Source organism: Barbus barbus (assembly GCF_936440315.1).
Source record: "Barbus barbus genome assembly, chromosome: 40".
NCBI classification, from domain to species: Eukaryota; Metazoa; Chordata; class Actinopteri; order Cypriniformes; family Cyprinidae; genus Barbus; species Barbus barbus.
The window spans coordinates 11,013,147-11,033,067 of NC_136718.1; the positions used below are offsets into that span (position 1 = coordinate 11,013,147).

Sequence of the window (19,921 nt, forward strand, 5' to 3'; positions counted from 1 at the left end):
AGTTGGAAAAAACAGGAAAAGAGTCATTTTAAAATGTCAATATTTCAAAATATTAGTTTTTACAGTATTTTTGATCAAATAATTGCAGAAAATATGTAGTGTACTTACTCAAAGAAGCTACTTAAAAGAATAGTTGACAACAATAAAAATTCAGTCACTATTTACTCACCTTCATGTTGTTCCAAACTTGTATGTTTATGTATGTGTATTACACACAATCACACACACACACACACACACATTTAACTTTAGATCATTATTTCCTTTGCACAAATAATCAACATATACTTTTTTTTAGCTTCCTTCAAATTTATTTTACAGCTGTAATTCAGACCAATTATCCATGTTACATCTTACTGACACATTATATCCATGCTACAACAATTTCAGCTGATTCATCCAGAACACGCAAAAGAATTCAGCCATTCTGTACAATAGTCATATTCGTTAACACACATTGAACTATTTAATTTATTAAAAAATAATAAATAAAATATTGTTTCTCATCACCATGTTTATACCATTTCCTTCATTTTTAACATGATTCTGTTTAGGTGTTGTATTCACACTCAACGCTCCATTCGTTCTCTTATTCTTAGATTGGAATCAATAGGAAATCAAATCAGTGTTTTTCATTTGTTTATGATCATGAATGAATGAATAAAACAAATAAATGGAAAGGAAAACTGGGATAAAGCAAAAACAGATCAGTAGCTGTTACAGTGGAGCTTGTGTTGAGAAATAATATTTTGCAAATAAAAAGCGTTGCACATTATGAACAGTTCTGTCTTAGAAATGCTTAGAAACACGATCACTAATAATCTGCCTAATGATTTAGACATAAAATACAAAAAACTACAAAATAAACCTATAGATCTATAACATATTCACAATGTGATCCTAAACAAATAAAACACACATTTGGGATAAATTACACAAGTTTTCCCATACATCCCGTTTCAAGTGCATGTAAATGAATGTATGCACAAACAGGGACAGCTATACAGCTAATCCATCTTAAACACATTACAGAGATTTAAACAGAACATACAGTAGATGATAATACAGTGATTAAATTAAGATCTCACTTTCAAACAGCACACACAAAAATGAAGGTTTCCTATATGTCTGTACTTTTAGGTTCACTTCTATCAAAAAATAAAAATATGCATGTATTCTGACAGATAAAAGAGAAAATTTAAAAGGTTGCAAGTGTCAGGATTCCCAAATTGCTTGGCCAATGACTTTTTCCATTACCATTTTTTAGGATTTTAGCCACAATCTTACACTTCTGTAATATTCCCAGATCTCCATGACCAGGAACCCTGAATTGTGTATAGGTGATGATCAAATTGATAATGTGTATTAACTAATATGCTGAGCTGATTAAACCATGGCACTAGGGAACAACATCAAATTATGGGTACAATTACAGCCAAAACAAAATACAACAGATAATGTGTCCACATCCAAGTCTAAATTTAAAATAAATTTGCAAAAATATATCACACTAAAAAGGATGCATCAGTTAACAAGTGTGAAACTGTCAGTGTGAAACTATGGAATTAAAGAATGAAAATCACTGATGTTACTGAACTATATGGAAAACATACTGTATGTTTTGTGCAGGTGAATCCCTTTACACACAATCCTTCTGTGCTTATATTGAACCCAGCGGTCTGAGGATGGGCTTATGCTTTCTGAAACCACCATCCTGAGGAATACAAACACTCTTTACCTTAGCAAAGCCTTGTAAATACAGATGGATTAATACAGATGGATCAAGATTAAATGACCTGGCACAAAGGTGTGTTTGTATGTGTCTGACCCCAAACTCCTGTTCCACACACACACACGCCACATGTGGCTGAAATTGAGCACAGCTAAGCACTGCTTGATTACATTTGACAGTACATGCCCACTGGATGCCATTAACACGAGACAGAGCTCACATAAACATACACAACATGACACAGCAATGTGTCCTCAATCGTGTCCTCACTGACTACACTACACTGCCTTACTGTTTAGAAAAATATAAATGTGTCAAACGAAAGGAAAACCATTTCCAGTTAATGTTACGAAACACTTTAACCTGAAGGATTAGAACTTGTATAGTGTGATTTCTGGATAATGAAAATGGCACAGGTCTGTTTGTTCAAAAAAAAAACGTGGAAACATGAATACAACCCAGGACAATGTTTATGAAGTGAATGTGAGGTTTTTGCTAGTGAGAGCCAATCAAATGCGTGGAAAGGTCAATAACTTTGAGTTTAAAAAGTTTGTGGTTGGCGAGTTTTTTTTATACACTCTTACACTCACCAATGCTGGATTTATTTAAACCAAAAATTCAGTAAAAAAAAAACAATTTTGTGAATTGTTACAATCAAAATAACTTTTTGATGCATTTTAATGTCTATTTTAATGCATTTCAAAAAGTAATTTTTGTGACGCAAAGCTGAATTTTCAGCATCATTACTCCAGTCTTTAGTGTCACATGATCCTTCAGAAATCATTCTAATATGCTGCTTTGCTATTTGCTATGCTGATTTATTATTATTAGTGTTGAAAACAGTTGTGCTGTTTAATATTTCTGTATTTTTTTTCTTTTGATGAACATAAATCTCAAAAGAATGACATTTGAAATAAAATCTTTTGTAACCTAAATGTCTTTACTATCACTTCTGGTCAAATTAATGCATCCTTTCCGAAAAAAACTATCAATAAATATAATTCTGAATGGTAGCATATGTGTGACAACCTCTACAATTCTCAAATTTTTCGAGTCAGCTAGTGTAACACCAGCTTCATTATCCATAATGATAGATGAATGCACCAAGCAAAAATACTTCCTTGTGTCCTGTTGTTGTGGAAACTAATTCATGCTTCAATTAAGATTGATCAAAATTATTTAACTTATGTAGACAAATGCAGTATGATAACCAGTGCATAACAGCAGCTGTTGGCAAGCTGAAGCTTGAATCATAGCAGGAAGACTATGTACACTGTAAGAAAGTCCTTGTGTGTGTGTGTGTGTTTGTTGAATATAACACAGCAGTAGGTTTGAGGATGATAGAGGTTAAAGGCAAATAAAAACAAACTCGCTTGTTGCCCTGTACAGTGGAGCGTTTCAGGTTTTCCAATGATACTGGTACTAACTAATCGCTCATCCTCTTTCCTCTGGCTCACCCATTGCCCACCATGACCTTTTCTGGCATGGTGGTCCCCTGTGTGTGTGTGTGAGAGAGAGGTTTAATAGCTGGTGTCTGTCCGGTAGCTGGTGTGGTGAGAGTCTGTGGTCAGCTGAGTGGTCTCTGTGGCAGAGGACGGCTGCATCACGATGGGGCTGCTGCCATCTGTGGAAACAGACACCAGTGTCACGCTGCTTTATAATATGAGCAACTAGCAACTCAAACTGAACCCTGTTGCCAAGCATTACAGTCAGGATTGTGAGTGCCAGGAAGCAACTTCAAATATTTAACAAACCTTTTATTGGCTAAATAAACAATCTGAAGGCATTTTGACTGTAATTCTAAGAAAAACTGGCAAAAATACTTGGCAGGACTTTATTCAATGGGATTTGATTGAAACCAATGATATTATTGACCCACCTCCACGGCCTTAGTTATGACAGCAGAAAAGAAAAGTTTTCAGAAGCAGATAAAATGATGACATTGTGATGAAAGATTATGAAACAATCATTATCGATTTACAATAACATGCACATGCGCTATGGACATTTTATTACCGACAGTCTCAATCTAGAAAACATTTTACTGGACTTCTAGAAGTTTATTACACTACCTTTTGTAAGTACACTAGCTTATGAATAGTATTAAAAAGATAACAGACATGGACTAAGAGACACAAAACTTCAATTTTGATTTCATGTCAACAGTAGCATGTTTATTATTGTAAATGAATGTGTGTCAGTGTGTCTCACCTCTCTCATCAGACTGCATCTGAGCTTCCAAGTCTTCAGGAGACACATAGAATTCCGGCTCATCTGACCGAGGAGGATGAGGTTTACACTTCCCACAGCAGCAGTTACAACAGCAGCAGAGACAACAGCAGAAATAACAGCCTGTGGCCACACCGCAGAATATAAACAATGCCTGTCCAGAGGGTGGAAAAAAAGAGGAATTCAACATAAATAACAGCATGTACACAAATGTACTATATGCGCTACCATCCAAAAGGTTTTTTTTTCTTTTAGTTTATTTTAAAATGTATTAATGTAATCCTGTGATGTTAAAGCTGAATTTTCAGCATCATTTCTCCAGTGCCACATGGCCCTTCAGAAATCATTCTAATATGCTGATTTGCTGCTCTAGAAACATTCATTATTAATAGCAATGCTAAAAATAGTTCTGTGGTTAAATATTTTGTCAAACCTGTGTGCTTGTATGACTAACCTTGGCCCACCAGCTGGACAATACAAAGTATGTGTTAACATTCTCCTCTCCAAACTGTTCTGCCACATAGAGGCCCAGAGATCCGTATTTGTCATAGATGTTGCGTTTGGTGGAGTCTGACAGAATGGCATGAGCATTGTTGATTTCTTTGAATTTATCAGCCGCTTCTGGATTGTCAGGATTCTTGTCAGGGTGGAACTTCAGAGCTAGTTTTCTGCAAATCAGAAGAGCAGAAATAAAATGAAAATAAAACTTCCTAAAAATGAATGCAACCATGACCTTTGTCCGGCATCCTTGCCAGTCTGCTTTTAGGTGTGTTAATGTTAAACTATTACTATGTTAAAAATGAAAATTAAGATATATTTGACGAAATCCGAGAGCCTTCTGACTCTGCATAGACAGCAACGCAACCATCACGTTCAAGGCCCAGAAAGGTAGTAAGGACATTGTTAACATAGTCCATGTGACATCAGTGTTTCAACTGTAATTTTATGTAGCTACAAGAATACTGTGCTCAAGTAAAACAAAAATAACGACTTGTATGAAAATAATTTCTCTTCTATGTCAGTCTCTGCCGCACGTTCAGGAGAGTGCCACGACACACGTGTGTGATGCTGCTGACGGAGGAGCTGGTGTTCTGATGTAAAACCCAGATATGGTGCACCTTGTTTGCAAGCAAAGGACTGCACACTCAGCAAAGACTGACATGAAAGAAGAAATTGTTGAATAAATTTTTTTTTTTTCTTCTTTGCACACAAAAATTATTTTCGCAACTTCATAACATTACGGTTGAACCACTGATGTCATATGAACTAATTTAACGATATCTTTACTATCTTTTTTGGGCCTTGAATGTGGTAGTTGCGTTGCTGTCAATGCAGGGTCAGAAAGCTCTCATTTCATCAAAAATATCTTTATATCAGTTTCAAAAATGAATGAAGGTCTTACGGGTTTGGAACAACATGAGGGTGAGATATTAATGACAGTATTTTCTTTTTGAACTATCCCTTTAACATTGTAAATCAAGCAAGGTTTTTTATTTTTATTTATTTTCTTTTTAAATGTATTTTATTGTACATATATAACACTTTGTATTCTATTACTTTAGAAAAGTGCAACATAATCTCTCAATATTTTTTTCCTCTTTTGGAAAATCATAGAAATGCTTGAATGGATTGTTTTTCCTTTGCTACTGGAAAAAAAAACAATGCAAAAATTATATTTGTTATAGTTTCCATTCACCACTATAGAAGTTCACCCAACTATGATGACTTCAACTACTAATAACTCCTTGATATACTAACTAGCAATTATTCTTTAAAAATAGCATGTAAAGTACCAAGTATTATTTCATGATAAATGCTAGCAAGTGTAATCGGTCACCTGAGTATTCATGCACACAGAAAAATGTACATACTGTTCAAAGTATGCATACTATATAAAACAGCAGTAGTAAGAACAGCATGGTAGCAAGAGTAAGTGAGGAAAAGTTCTATCGCCTCCTAGTGGATTTAATAGGAAACGCAAATGGATTGTTCCTCCCCAAAAATGTCATAATTTACTCACTCTCACTTTCCAAACCGTTATGATTTACTTTCTTCTGTGGCAATACATACAGGATTGGAACGACATGAGGGTGAGTAAATGATGACAGAATGGGTGAACTATCCCGTTAAGACATTGAAATTTTTGTCTTCTAGCATAATCATTTATGAGTAAAAATTACAAAAAGAAATAAATAATAACAGGGAAGAACCCCCACACCGAAAATATTCAGTGCATTTTATCCACTATTCTTAATGGCAATGTTGCAACAATCTTTCTATGTCCATTAAGAGCATCTTACCTGTAGGATTTCTTTATGTCTTCTGGTCCCGTGTTTTTCTCAACTCCCAGGATCACATACAGTGATTCCCCTGCCGTGGAGAGTGAACGCTGTCTCTGCTGCTCCGCCATTACTCGCACATGCGTGCAAACACACTCCCCTCACACCACAACCACCTCCTCTTTCTGAAAGAAAAAGCAGAAACATGTTATATGCGCTGTATATACTCCTGCGTCTGCTTTTATTCTTGCACTGCTTTTTGTCTTTGTCTTTTTTACACAGCAGCATAACATACAAAAAAATTAAAGCATACACATACTGCCATCCCAGTGATATGGCAATAAAACTTGAAATTATTTTATCATCATTACACACCATTTCTGTGAATATAAAACCCATTCTCCATGCCCTTTAGTGCAGCAAAACACCACCATTATTACATCAGTAAGAGTCATAGGCTCATCATTTCCCCAAATGTCCCTGTTCTGAGTCAGAGTGCATTGAAAGTGAGGATCCACACAGCTGAAAGAAGTCATGTGACTCCAGCATTCAGAGAAGAGTTAGAGATGAAGGGAGAGATGCTGGTTGTCTTTTGGGTGTGGTATTCTTTGCCAGGTCTATCCCTTGTATGTGTGTACTATCCGCATACTATACCTGGTATGACAATTAGAATTAATGTGCCATTATCATAGTATGTCGAATGTGTTAGGCTTTATTTTATACCCCTCATGCACTTATAGACTTAACCTAAGCGGATTAAAAAAAACAATTCAATGAAACGGAAACAGGGAAACATTGTTTCTTCTGTATTGTGATATACATATAGCCTATGGATTATCAAAAAAAAAAAAAAAAACACGGGACGGGGACTTGATTCTATGCCTGTTTGTTGATTGGATCTGTAATATGCATTTAGAAAATATATCATGTGAATTTTATTTCATATATAAATCTGAATTATGTAATAAAGAGGAAAATGCTAATGCATCAAGCTATCAAATTTATAACAGAGTCAATGTCATTCAATATGGCTATAAAATAATAATAATTATGATTTTTGATGTGATTATTATTAAATAAATGTATTAAAATGAGAACTAATTTATTACAATACTATTGTACTGTACTTTTAATAAAATATTGAAGAAAGCTATTGTATAGTACAACTGTAAAATTACAACACTAATATTCATATCTTAAACCATGAACTGATTCAAGCAGCAAAAAGAACAATATTGAGCTTTTCAAAATTGCAAGCTTAAATCTGATTCTGGATAAGGAAAATTAAGTCTACATAATTTGCTAAATGTTTCTTTTTTTTTTTCTTTCAGTGGGGCATTATTTTCAGGAGAATTAAGCACATTTTCCCCTCATTGAAAGTTCACTTCATGCAGACGGATAAAAGACTGGCTCAGTCAGAGTATGAGCTGATTGTCAGGTGTGTGTAGAAGTGAAAACACATGGAAAGAGAAAGGGAGATACGCAGTGACACACGTCTTCCACACAGAGAGGATCAGAAGTTACATCCTCCAGTGTGAATCAAAGACAATTAAACCAGAGTAATTCAAGTTCAGACACCTCCACACAAAATGGCTGCCACGTGAGGAGACATTTCACATGTCAATTATTTGGAGAAAACAAAACATACACGTATGATGACTCTTTAAATGAGTACAAACACCACTTTTCCTCGTGAGGAGCTTGCTGTGCCGTGGTGTGAGACAGTTTCGCCTCCTTTCTGGGCTAATCGTGCAGCTTGTCAGTGAGCATTAGCAGATTAGCATTAGCGGAGCATCTGAATAAGTGAAGGGTTATTTCTGTCCCTTCTCAAACCCTGTGCACTTCTTCAACCGGGACACTCCCATAATTCCTCCAGGTGTGACACACAAATAGAGATTTTGTTGGGCTTCTGAATGAATGTCTGTATGTCACTGACATTACCTCAGAAATGTCTGAGGATTTGTCTCAAAAATTCAACATCTGCTCAGATATTACTGGAGATTTCTAATACTATTGGCTCATGCTTAGGATTTTCAAACCTATTATTATTCTTCTTAATAATAATGATGATAATTATTAATATTAATAATTATTAGCTATTACTAGACAATTACAAATCATGATTGTTGCTTGGCAATAGATTAAAGAAACAAAAATAAATAATTTAAAAAAAAAAAAACTTTGAAGGACCACAATACTGCGTTGAAAATCATGCTGTCAGTATGTAATGCATTTGATGAATTTCTCAATTGTTAATAAAGTGCACTTCAAAAGTTTGAGCTTAGATTATGTTCATCAAGCCTGCATTTATTTGATCAAAAATACAGCAAAAACAATAGTAACAGTGTGAAATATTATTACAATTTAAAATAAATGTTTTCTTTAAATAAATGTCAATTGTTTTTAAATCTAATTCATTTCTGAGACTTCAAAGTTGAATGTTCAGCATCATTACTCCAGTCTTCAGTGTCACATGATCCTTCAGAAATCATTCTAATATGCTGATTTGGTGCTCAAGAAACATTTCCTATTATTATCAATGTTGAAAACAGCATCTTTTAGAACATTTTAAAATGTCTTTAATTTTTGACCAATTTAATGCATCCTTGCTGAATAAAACTATTACTTTCTTTAAAAAAATGAATATAACATTTGCAACCACATGACAAAAACTACTCAAAACACCTTAGCAACCACATATCAACACCCCGGCAACCTCCCACAACACCTTAGCATCATGGCAGTATTTTTTTACACAGAGAAAAAGGGCGTTGTGCTTCAGCGGTTGATTAAATGTGATTACTAATAGAGTTTTCATCAGGAGCACGGCTCTGCAATGCAGCCTTACACCAAAACACTACATCTATCTCTCTCCCTCTCTCACACACTCCCTCCCCCTCCTGTCTCTGCACCACCATATGGTCTGACTAATTCTTTAGTGGCCATCTCAGTCTGTGGACTAGAGACGGCTGCCAAAGTCTCCACAGCTTAATGAACATCACTGCCCATGTCTTTCCCATCATATCAAGTTCTCTGTCTGGTCCCTCTGTTTGTGTTCTAACATCCTCCCACGTCACTCTGTTTGCATCCTCTTTTCTCTCTCTATCCAAGCAGGTGAAGTGATGTGGCTTGTATTATGTGCTGCTGGTTTTAAAAGGTCTGTTTGTAGAGGGATGGAATAGCAGGAGTGAGTAGAGCATGTTTGATGAGAGTCTGCTCACAATGAACAAATACACACACATATGTAATGGTGTCGACGTACCTAAAAGTCATTATGGTCAACACAAAAATTAAACTTAAATTAAAATCGTTTTAAAAAATCCATTACTTGAAATAAAATAAAAATTAACTGAAATATAAAAAGTAAACTTTTTTTCAGCTGGTTGCCAAAGCAAAACTTCTCATTTTTTATTTAGTTTGTCAACCTCATGTCATTTCAAACCTGTATGAGTTTCTTCTTCTGTTGAACACAAAAGAGGATATTTTGAAAAATGAGGGTAGCCATTGACTTTTTAAAAACTAATAGTATATCAATGATATAAAGCAACACTGCCTAAAACAATGTGTCATTATTGATTATTGGTCAAAAATAAGGAGCTTCAATAAGTAGAGAAAACTGAATGGATCTGAAGCATCTATCAAAACAACATAAGGAGCAAACAGGTGGTGCTCAAAAGCTGGAAGGACGGGCACAAAAGATCTCAAAGAACAAGAACAGAGACCAAACAAATGAGGGGTAGCTAAATGTGATGAACGAACAGCTGAAAGCACTATTTTTCACATCTCACAGTCACAAGTCACATCTCTTGCCATTTTTCTAATATCAGATATAAAGAAACTAAGATCCACAACAAGATTACCATGGTAACTCTCATGGAAATTGATATTCTGTTACAGTTCAGGATCGCACAAATCTAAACACTCAGTGTTCATCATTTGATGTCATTGTTGACTTTGATGTCATTGTTCTGCTTTCTGTCAGTCTACATCCAAATACAGGACTATGCAACACAGTGAAATGATCATTTTCTGTTTCATTAAATCACTTGTGGCCAATTAGTGCAAAATGGTATGAACAACCTGTCTGAACCAAACAATAAGAAAAATACCTACAACTGTGTTAACAAGACAGTCTTACTGCCCAGAAAGCAAGATATCAGTTGCACTTTGCCTATTATATCAGTGAAAGGAAAATTTGTCACATCGTGTGATTTAGAAGACTGAGAGAGGTATGCTGGGAAACATCAGTAGCAAATAGCATTCTTGTAAACACCTCACTAACCCTGAGACATGCAGTCGTCACCAAAACAAAGAAATGGCTGTTAAAATCTGCAGATTAATTCTGTTATTAATGGTTGCCAGTCAAAATTTGCTCAAAACAGATTCAGTTATGATGAGAACGTCATGTGTAAATAAATCTGAAGGAGGAGATACTGGAGACTTAAGAGTGGTACTGTGTGAACACTTACTACAAAGTATTAAATAGCCTATTGCATTTGTTTATCTGTGACCAATAAATGACATCAGATATCTAAAAACATGCAAAACTACAAACCAATCATTTAAAATCTCTACAACAAAAGCATCCTTATTTTCTTTGAACATTTCTCGGTTTGTAGGATAAAAATAAAATGTTGTATGCATTTTGGTGAACAAGTATCCTTATTATAAACTCTCTTCAGTGTGATGTAATCTATAACAATAATTTTCAACAGAGCTTTAATCTCATGCGAAGATCACACCTGTTATCATCATCGGTATGCCTGTAATATCACTCCAATATAATCTATCAAAACTGAATCATCAACTGAGATGCATTCAAAATTGTTAATGTGTTATATTCTACCATAAACAATACTTTAATACTTTACTTTAATCAATAAAGTAAACAAATACTTTAATCTCATGACCATGTAGTATGAATTCTTAACATTTTCTAGCCATTAGATTGTAACATGTATTTGTAAACTTTATGATCATTTAAACAGCAGTTACATAAAGGTATCAATCCAGTGTGACCATGTCTTTTTTTTTTTTATAAATCAGACTCAAAGAGTCTATTAAACTACTGAAGTCTCATTCTGGCAGTTAAACACGTGGAACTGTCAGTGTGTCTGTGTTAAATATAGTGTGTCACACCGCACTGCCCCATATATCAGGCTGACTGAGAATTGTATGAGCTTGTTGTGTGGTGGTTTCCCCAACCAAGATCTTCTCTGGGCAACCAATACAGAGACATACCTCTCAAAAGAGTAAAAAGTCATAGATATGAAGACAAATAAAAAGCATTTTCACTAATATTGAAGTAGCATCTAGCTCATATACCAAAATGCTTCTTGAGAGGTCAAGTATGGTCCTCATCAGTTGTTAACGTTTGATTGGTGCTTTCTGTTTTACCCAGGTACTGTTATATATCAAGTATGGGCGGCTCAAACAAAGTTACAAAAATATCTTGACTACAAGTCTGGACCATCATGAATGTGAGAAAGTTAAACTGCAAAAAACAGGCGAAATGCTTGTTTATGATTGAATGATTTATATTTTGCAACCATTCCATAAATTTGCAATGGGTGTAGCTGACTGAAACAGACTGACTAATAACAGCTCAACCGATGAGTAAACAACTAACCTCTCAGACATCATCACTGACCTTTGATGTCCTTTACAAATAATTTGTGCACTTCTGTGCCTGTGACCTTCATTACAATAGTACAGTGTTTACCAAAGACTTTAAAACGAATGGTTCAAAAGGACAGTGACTATTAAAATAATCTTAATTGCTGTAATATTAAATTATACACGACAGTTCAAAAGGTCAGTAAATTTAAATAAATTAAATAAAAACTTTTTTCAGCAAGGATGCATTAAATTAAAAGTGACAGTAAAGACACAGTAACGTTACAAAAGATTTCGGTTTCAAGTAAATGCTGTTCCTTTGAACTTTAATTTCAAAGAATTCCCAAAAAAAAAAAAAAAAAAAAAACCTCACTGGTACATTTATAATGTGTGTGAAGAATTGATGACAGAATTTTGATTCTTGGGTAAGCTATCCCTTTAAATTGCTCAGCACAACTTCCAAAATCCCTTCTTTATCAAATTTACAATCAAGAATAATTAGCAGTAGCAGCTGATGTGCATTGAGCTAAACTCTAGGTATAGGAGAAAGAACAAAGTAGTGAAGTGGTTAAGGGTTATGACGAGTCACAGTGCAGAACTCATGTGACCGACCCCACACACACACACTAACATACATATATATATATATATATATATATATATATATATATAAAATTATAGCCATCAATCAAGTATCATGTACATTTAATAATTACAACTCAAAGACTTGATAGCAATACAGAGTCAAGGGCCTATCACGTATCTGTCTGTCGGGATACAGGAAAGCCAGTGACAACTGGCAGTATATTGTCTATGAGGATTAGAAATGAAACCACTGTTTGGGATTGAGCAGCAACGCAAATCTAACAAATAACCGCAAATACTGATCGTGACACTGATCGGTGGGAAGAGTTTCAATGCTGATGGAGGCCAAACTGTCCCGTGTTGACTGACGGGTTGGCGATTTAGAGCCTTTAATCTCTCTATTCTGCGCTCAGCATCCATATTGGTTTGCTTGTTAAAGGAATAGTTCACCCAAATGTATCATCATTTACTTGTTTCAAGTCTGTAACGTTACCACTTCCGAAACACAAACGGAGAACCGCAGTCACCGATGACTTTAACGGTATGGAAAATAAAATGAACGGTTACTGAATCTGTCAGTCTTTAACGGTCAATTTTGTGTTTCAGGAATAAAGTCAGTCATGCGGGTTCCAAACGACATGAGGGTGAGATTTTATTTTATTTTTTTACTAATGGTGAACTATCCCTTTAATGCATTAAGCTTTCTCGCTCAAAAACCTACTACAACAGTAACGTTACTAATCCATGAGCAAGGGCAGCAGGATTGAGGCGCACAGATAGGATTTCCCTCTGGCTGCCTTCTCATTTCTTACCGTCAAGGGAGAAGCGTAGGCAGAAGTGCAGTTCCCCAGTTGTTAGTAAATTAATTCCTATATCTACACGCGGCCTTCAAGCAGGAGTAAATCAGGCTGCGGTTCTCAGATACGGCGTCCTAGTCTTATGATCGCGAGCGGCGTCCGTCTCCACTCAATGGTAGTCGTGCGCTGACGTCACGCTCAAAAGGAAAATGGGCGGAAACGAAAAAGGAAGCCAAGGAAAAGAAAAAAAGAAAACCGTTTGCGTGACGAAATGACCAAATCAAACGGTCACATTTCTGACTATAAAGCGATTCACTGAAAGGCTGTGGGCTGTGTTTTCAGCGTCAACATTATTGAGGACAATTCATGGTATAGTGAGAGAATGCCAAGGTAAGTGCTGGCTTATGAAAACATTCAAAAAATAAATAAATAAAAGTAAAAAATAAATAGAAGTTACAACGAACGTAATATTTTAGCTATTTTTAAAATACTTAAAATTATTAATATATTTTTAAATGGAAGCAGTCCTCTACCTCGATGCTGTTAAAAGGCATTCAATCGGCAGCCAATCCAAACGAGGCAGCGCTGAAATCTCGTTTTCCTTAAAAACCGCGAGAGCTTAATACGGCCTTTCTCCCCGAGCTGCTGGCGAGGAGAGTGTACAGAATCAGGTAAAATTCAACATTTTTTGCATAATCGACAAGTTATTTTAATTGTCGAAAACGAATAGTAATATATAAAAGCTTGGAGAATATTTGTGCTCATTAACGGTTATATGTGTTTGTTGTTATGGACATTTTAAAATCTGTTGTGATCTCCTCTCCAGCGGTAACGTTACAGGCTTCAATGTTATGATACAGGCCTTTATAATTAGAGCTTCCGGTCATCACAGGCGAAAATGTAATCTTGCTTGATTTCCATAACATTGTTCATTTATATATTTTCACTGTGTATTAGTTGACTCGTTATCATTTTCTATAGCTTGTTGTATCAGTGCGATAGTCTTTCTTTTACTAAAATCTTTAAAAAGTAAACATAATAGTATGTCTTTATACACACACATACATAGATGTGCATGCATGTGTGCGTATTTTTTTATTAGATATAATTTTTATGTATATTTTTGCCAATGTAGAACACTTCATGATGAGTTATGCTGAAAAGCCAGAGGACATAACACGAGAGGAGTGGATGGAAAAGCTAAATAATGTTCATATTCAGCGAGCAGACATGAATCGGCTCATTATGAATTATCTGGTGACAGGTAAGTGATCAACTGATCACTTTTATTTTTTCACCTTTCGCTGCAGCTGTAATACAACTGTCAGAAGATCTGTATCATAATTTGTTTGTTTTTATTTGCATAGAGGGGTTTAAAGAGGCAGCTGAGAAGTTCAGGATGGAATCAGGCATTGAACCAAGTGTTGATCTGGACTCTCTGGATGAAAGGATAAAAATTAGGGAGATGGTGCTGAAGGGACAAATTCAAGAGGCCATTGCACTGATAAACAGTCTGCATCCTGAGCTTCTGGACACTAACCGATATCTGTACTTTCATCTTCAGGTAAAGCAGGTTAATGACAATTGGCTTCATGTTTGAGGGCTGTATTTTGACACCGAAGCCACCCTACAAATGAATTAGAGCTGTGCAATTAATCGAATTTGATTATCACGCACATCTCGTCAGTAAAGCCGGTTTCTTGATTAGTTAACCGCCATCACCTGCTTTCAGATGGTGCGGCAATTACTACACAGAGCCGTAGTTCACTGACAAGCTAGGCAATATCATGTTCATAATCAGACGAATCGCCTAACCGGCTTTACTGACTAGATGCGCATGATAATCGAATTCGATGAATGTCATTGCATGGATAACAGTATATCAGAGAAATTGTAATCTGCAAACAAATGATACCTTTTTGTAACTACAACTGTAGTTCATCACACTATCTGTGGATATTTTCCACTAATATTTGAAAATAAAAGTGTGCTGATACATTGTTTTCCATTTGAAAAGCAGATCTATTGCTTTTTTCATTTAGAACCTAAAAAAACAACTAAAAAGTTTTATCTAATGTAACATTAAATGTGGCTTAAGAGTCCAAATACCTGTTGGACTTTTATTTAATAAACTGGTTGTTAACCTTAATATTAAATGTTCATATAAATATTTACATTCCACAGTGACTCAAACTGTCAACTGTCTGATGCTAAATCACAAAGGAATGATTTTCAATTTAGAACAAGAAAAATCTGCTTTCCTCCTTTAGCAACAACACCTGATAGAGTTGATTCGCCTGCGAGAAACTGAGGCTGCATTAGAGTTTGCACAGACGCAGCTGGCTGAACAGGGAGAGGAAAGCCGAGATTGTCTGACAGAGATGGAGCGCACCCTCGCACTCCTGGCGTTTGATAACCCAGAAGAGTCGCCCTTCGGTGACCTGCTTAACATGATGCAGAGACAGAAGGTAATGTTGGTTGTTCTATCTTATCTTTATAAATAATGCTGTTTTTAATATAAGCAGGGTATAAAATTAACACCTACCACCAGCAAAGTTGGTCATTTTCACATATTGGCATTGTCATTTTGGATTGACATTTAATAAAAAGCAGGACATCAGAGTTCACTTTCAAGGCCAGTACAGTGTGAGGGCAGAGAACTATTTGGTTTACTTAAAGAGGCCATGTTTGTTCAGTATACAAAAAGATATTTTACATATTTCAATAAGTTATACAACAATTTAAAAGTTTGGGGTCTGTAACTTTTTTTTTTTTTTTTGTGCTTTTATATCCACCAAGGCAATATTTGGTTTATCAATAATGAAGTAAAAGGGTAATATTGTAAAATAGTTTTCTAATTTAAAGTTGTGCAGCTTAATATTTTTAGGAAAACCATTATACATTATTTTCAGGATTCTTTGATGAATATTTTAAAAGAAACCGTGTTAATTTGAAAAATCTTTTGCTGTAATTTAATTCTTTATCAATTTAATATATTCTGGATAATGTAAGTCTTAAGACTTGTAAGTCGCTTTGGATAAAAGCGTCTGCTAAATGACTAAATAAATAAAGTATTAATTTCTTTAAAAAAAAGCCTTACAGACCCCAAACTTTTGAACAGTAGTGCACTTTGGCCACTAAGCAAAAAAGCTGATGTGAAATTGATTCCTTATACTTAATGTACATTCCCAATGTTACTGTGAATGATTTTATTATATATAAATAATAGGTGCATCTCAAAAAATTTGAATATCATGAAAAAGTTCAAATCTTTTGGTAACTTATTTCAAAAAGTGAAACTTTCATATATATATATATATATATATATATATATATATATATATATATACACTAGATTCATTACATCTAAAGTGAAACATTTCAAAAGTTTTTGTTTTTTAATTTTGATGATTAGACCTTACAGCTCAAAGTCAAAAATCCAGTATCTCAAAATATTAGAATATTTACATTTGAGTTTCAATTAATGACCATCCCTACAGTATAAATTCTGAGTCTCTTGTTTTTTGAAACCACAATAATTGGGAAGACTGCTGACTTGGCAATGGTCCAGAAGACAATCATTGACACCCTCCACAAAGAGGGTAAGAGACAGAAGGTCATTACTGAAAGGGGTGGCTGTTCACAGAGTGCTGTATCAAAGCATATTAAATGCAAAGTTGACCAGTAGGAAAAGGTGCACAAGCAACAGGGATGACTGCAAGCTTGAGAATACTGTCAAGCAAAGCCGATTCAAGCACTTGGGAGAGCTTCACAAAGAGTGGACTGGATCTGGAGTCAGTTCATCAAGAGTCACCAGAAAACATGTCTTCAGGAAAAGGTCTACCAAGCCACTTCTGAAACAGAAACATCAGAGGCATCTTACCTGGGCTACGGAGAAAAAGAACTGGACTGTGGCTTTTCAGATAAAAGTAAGTTTTGCATTTCATTTGGAAATTAAGGTCTGGAGGAAGACTGGAGAGGCACATAATCCAAGCTGCATGAAGTCCAATGCAAAGTTTCCGAAGTCAGTGATGATTTGGGTGCCGTGACGTCTGCTGGTGTTGATCCATTGTGTTTTATCAAGTCCAAAGTCAATGCAGCCGTCTACCAGGAGATTTTGGAGCACTTTCTTTTTTGGAGCATCTGCTGACAAGCTTTTTGGAGATGCTGATTTCCTTCTCCAGCAGGACTTTAGCACCTGCCCACAGTGCCAAAAACACACATGCCTGACCTGAACCCCATATGGAATCTATGGGATATTTTCAAGAGAAAGATGAGAAACAGTGGATCCAGTAGTACAGATGAGCTGAAGACTCAATAGTGCCTCAGCAGAGCCACAGGCTGATCACTTCCATGCCATTCCTCACTGATGCAGTGATACAGTTTGTGCTAAAGGAGCCCCGACCAAGTATTGAGTGCAGAAGTCAACATACTTTAATGAACTTGAACTTTTCTGATTTGCAAATCCTTTTTTTGATTGATCTTAGGAAATATTCTAATATTTTGAGATACTGGATTTTTGACTTTCATGAGCTGTAAGCTCTAATCACCAAAATTAAAACAAAACTTTTGTAATGTTTTACTTAACATGTAATGAATCTAAAATATATGAAAATTTCACTTTTTGAAATGTTACCAAAAAAAAAACACTTTCATGATATTCTAATTTTTTTAGATGCACCTGTGTGTGTGTGTGTGTGTGTGTGTGTGTGTGTGTATACTCAAAATGTAATAACTTGCCTTTCTGAAATTCTCTGCCCCTGAAAAAACTTTCTGAAAAAACTCTTCACTGATGTCACTCCACCGCCCCTCCACATTTAATTTGATGTAAATCATGGCATTTGTGGAGGGTGATGAAGGGCGTCATTCATTCAGTCTGCCAGTAATTGACAGCATATGTTCTTCTATAACAGGTGTGGAGCGAGGTAAACCAGGCCGTGCTGGACTATGAAAACAGGGAGTCTACACCGAAACTTGCCAAACTCCTCAAACTGCTGCTGTGGGCTCAGAACGAGTTGGACCAGAAGAAAGTCAAGTACCCCAAAATGACAGATCTCAGCAAAGGCACCATCGAGGACCCCAAGTGAAACGAACCGGCATCTCTATGCTTGCATTCTGCGGGGAACAAAATGGATGCTTTACTTCTCCTTAACTATTTATACTCAGTGACTGACACTCAAACATCCTTTTATCAACCTTTTGTTTGTTTACTTGTTGCTTGTCAGAGACTTTGCAGTAAATGGGCTGTGGAATTGAGATTAAGATACAAGGGTGACTCCTAGCCAAAATGGAAACACTTTTTTTTTTTTTTAAATCGCAGATGGATTTTTTTTTTTTTTTTTTTTTTTTGTTACCACAATGTTTGACTTGCTGAGCTGAATTGATTGTATTTTAGCCATTTTGTTTTTGCAGAGGATTATCTATTTTGTCAGTGAATGTTCAGAAAGTCTACAAATATAGTTTAGGACTGAACCACACTATTTAGATTTAACTTTAACTATCTGACTGTGTCCACTGATGTGAGGTACCTACGGCGCAACAATGGTGTCATCAAGGACAGTGGATTGATTGTACCAATGCGGAGAACGAGTTCTGTGTGCTTTCACAACTTTTATTTGCAGTGCGCAGGTATACATTTTGTATGCGTGTTAAAGGGCCCCGTCAAAGAAAATCTTTTCAAGTACTAATGTTATTGCATTATAATGTTATAAAGTCATGTGACATTGTTTTCTACTGTACATTGTCATAGTTTTCCTGCTTACATTGACATTCAATTGTGATTTATAGGTATTGCAGAGATCAAATTGTAAGCTTCTGAAGTCAGATGCTTTACATGGGTATTAAATATTCTTTTTTTTTTTTAAATCCCAAACTCTATTTGATTTTCAAAATTGCTACTGTTATTTCTATTTTCATTGAATGCTATGGCCAAATACTTATGCTGTGATGCCCAATTAAATGTTGCAGACAGTGTTTTTTACCTAATCAAAATGGCAAATGAAAACCCCGTCTTGGCTGTCTTATGATTTATGATATTTATCTGTTGGTAGATAAAAGACACAAACAAGAAATTTCACTTCAAATGAGTCGGAATAAGAACATGTTATGGCAACTTGGACTAGTATGAACCTGTAAAAGTCCATTTCTTGGGCAGTGCAGTCTTGTCCATGTAACATGTTATTAACTTAGACGTGACTATTCTTTTCTCGTGTATAATGTAGTGAAATATGATTACTGAACAAATTATTCTTTTGAGTCGGATCTTTTCAATGAATCAGATGATCCGGTTCAAAAAGCGAGTCTGAAAGAGTCGTTCACTATTTAACTATGAACAATCCCAATTTTCTTCATCAGACATGTCTGACTCATAATAAAAAGTTGAATAATTTGATTCAGCTGGAGTGAACCAAAGAGTTTACTGATGGAGTGAAAATAAATAGCTTAGTAGAAATATCACTTGATTCGTTTATGACTGACATTTTATCAACATGCATACAAAGTTTAAATAACCCGAAGTTAATTTAAAAGTGCAAAACGTTTTCAGTCAAGAAATGTAAATACATTTTAACGTTGTTTAAAGTAAAAGCACATTTTATGTTCTAAAGTTTGTTTTATGAGCTGAACCATGACTGCAGCAAATTGAACTGGGACGTATAATAAACACCATTAAACCATAAAACTTC

At 35.4% G+C, this 19,921-nt stretch overlaps 2 protein-coding genes across 3 annotated transcripts; one reads left to right on the top strand and one right to left on the bottom strand.

Annotated features, from left to right (window-relative positions):
* Positions 1–295: 295 nt before the first annotated feature.
* LOC306859794 (dnaJ homolog subfamily C member 5-like) lies at positions 296–13,817 on the bottom strand. The gene is made up of 5 exons (XM_079401064.1): positions 13,254–13,817; positions 6,262–6,425; positions 4,416–4,629; positions 3,944–4,115; positions 296–3,356 (listed from the first exon to the last, which is right to left on the bottom strand). Exons 2-5 carry the CDS (start codon positions 6,369–6,371, stop codon positions 3,253–3,255), a joined length of 600 nt encoding a protein of 199 aa, XP_079257190.1. The 5' UTR covers positions 6,372–6,425; positions 13,254–13,817; the 3' UTR covers positions 296–3,252.
* A 27-nt stretch (positions 13,818–13,844) lies between these two features.
* On the top strand, positions 13,845–19,913 carry LOC306859795 (glucose-induced degradation protein 8-B homolog). Of its 2 annotated transcripts, none has more exons than XM_079401065.1 (5): positions 13,845–13,909; positions 14,374–14,502; positions 14,606–14,802; positions 15,509–15,706; positions 18,152–19,913. In XM_079401065.1, exons 2-5 carry the CDS (start codon positions 14,382–14,384, stop codon positions 18,323–18,325), a joined length of 690 nt encoding a protein of 229 aa, XP_079257191.1. In that variant the 5' UTR covers positions 13,845–13,909; positions 14,374–14,381; the 3' UTR covers positions 18,326–19,913. The 2 variants fall into 2 exon arrangements, with proteins under 2 accessions (XP_079257191.1, XP_079257192.1); XM_079401066.1 differs by lacking the exon at positions 13,845–13,909 and adding an exon at positions 14,087–14,138.
* The last annotated feature ends 8 nt before the right edge of the window (positions 19,914–19,921 follow it).

What these genes read in the sequence shown, in the direction of transcription:
- LOC306859795 (XM_079401065.1), top strand. Translation starts at nt 14,382, where the DNA reads ATGATGAGTTATGCTGAAAAGCCAGAGGACATAACACGAGAGGAGTGG. An exon ending in TATGAATTATCTGGTGACAG is followed by an intron (nt 14,503 to 14,605) that starts GTAAGTGATCAA and finishes TTATTTGCATAG; the next exon opens with AGGGGTTTAAAGAGGCAGCT. An exon ending in ATCTGTACTTTCATCTTCAG is followed by an intron (nt 14,803 to 15,508) that starts GTAAAGCAGGTT and finishes TTCCTCCTTTAG; the next exon opens with CAACAACACCTGATAGAGTT.
- LOC306859794 (XM_079401064.1), bottom strand. Translation starts at nt 6,371, where the DNA reads ATGGCGGAGCAGCAGAGACAGCGTTCACTCTCCACGGCAGGGGAATCA. An exon ending in GACATAAAGAAATCCTACAG is followed by an intron (nt 4,630 to 6,261) that starts GTAAGATGCTCT and finishes TCTGATTTGCAG; the next exon opens with AAAACTAGCTCTGAAGTTCC. An exon ending in GATGCAGTCTGATGAGAGAG is followed by an intron (nt 3,357 to 3,943) that starts GTGAGACACACT and finishes CTGTTTCCACAG; the next exon opens with ATGGCAGCAGCCCCATCGTG.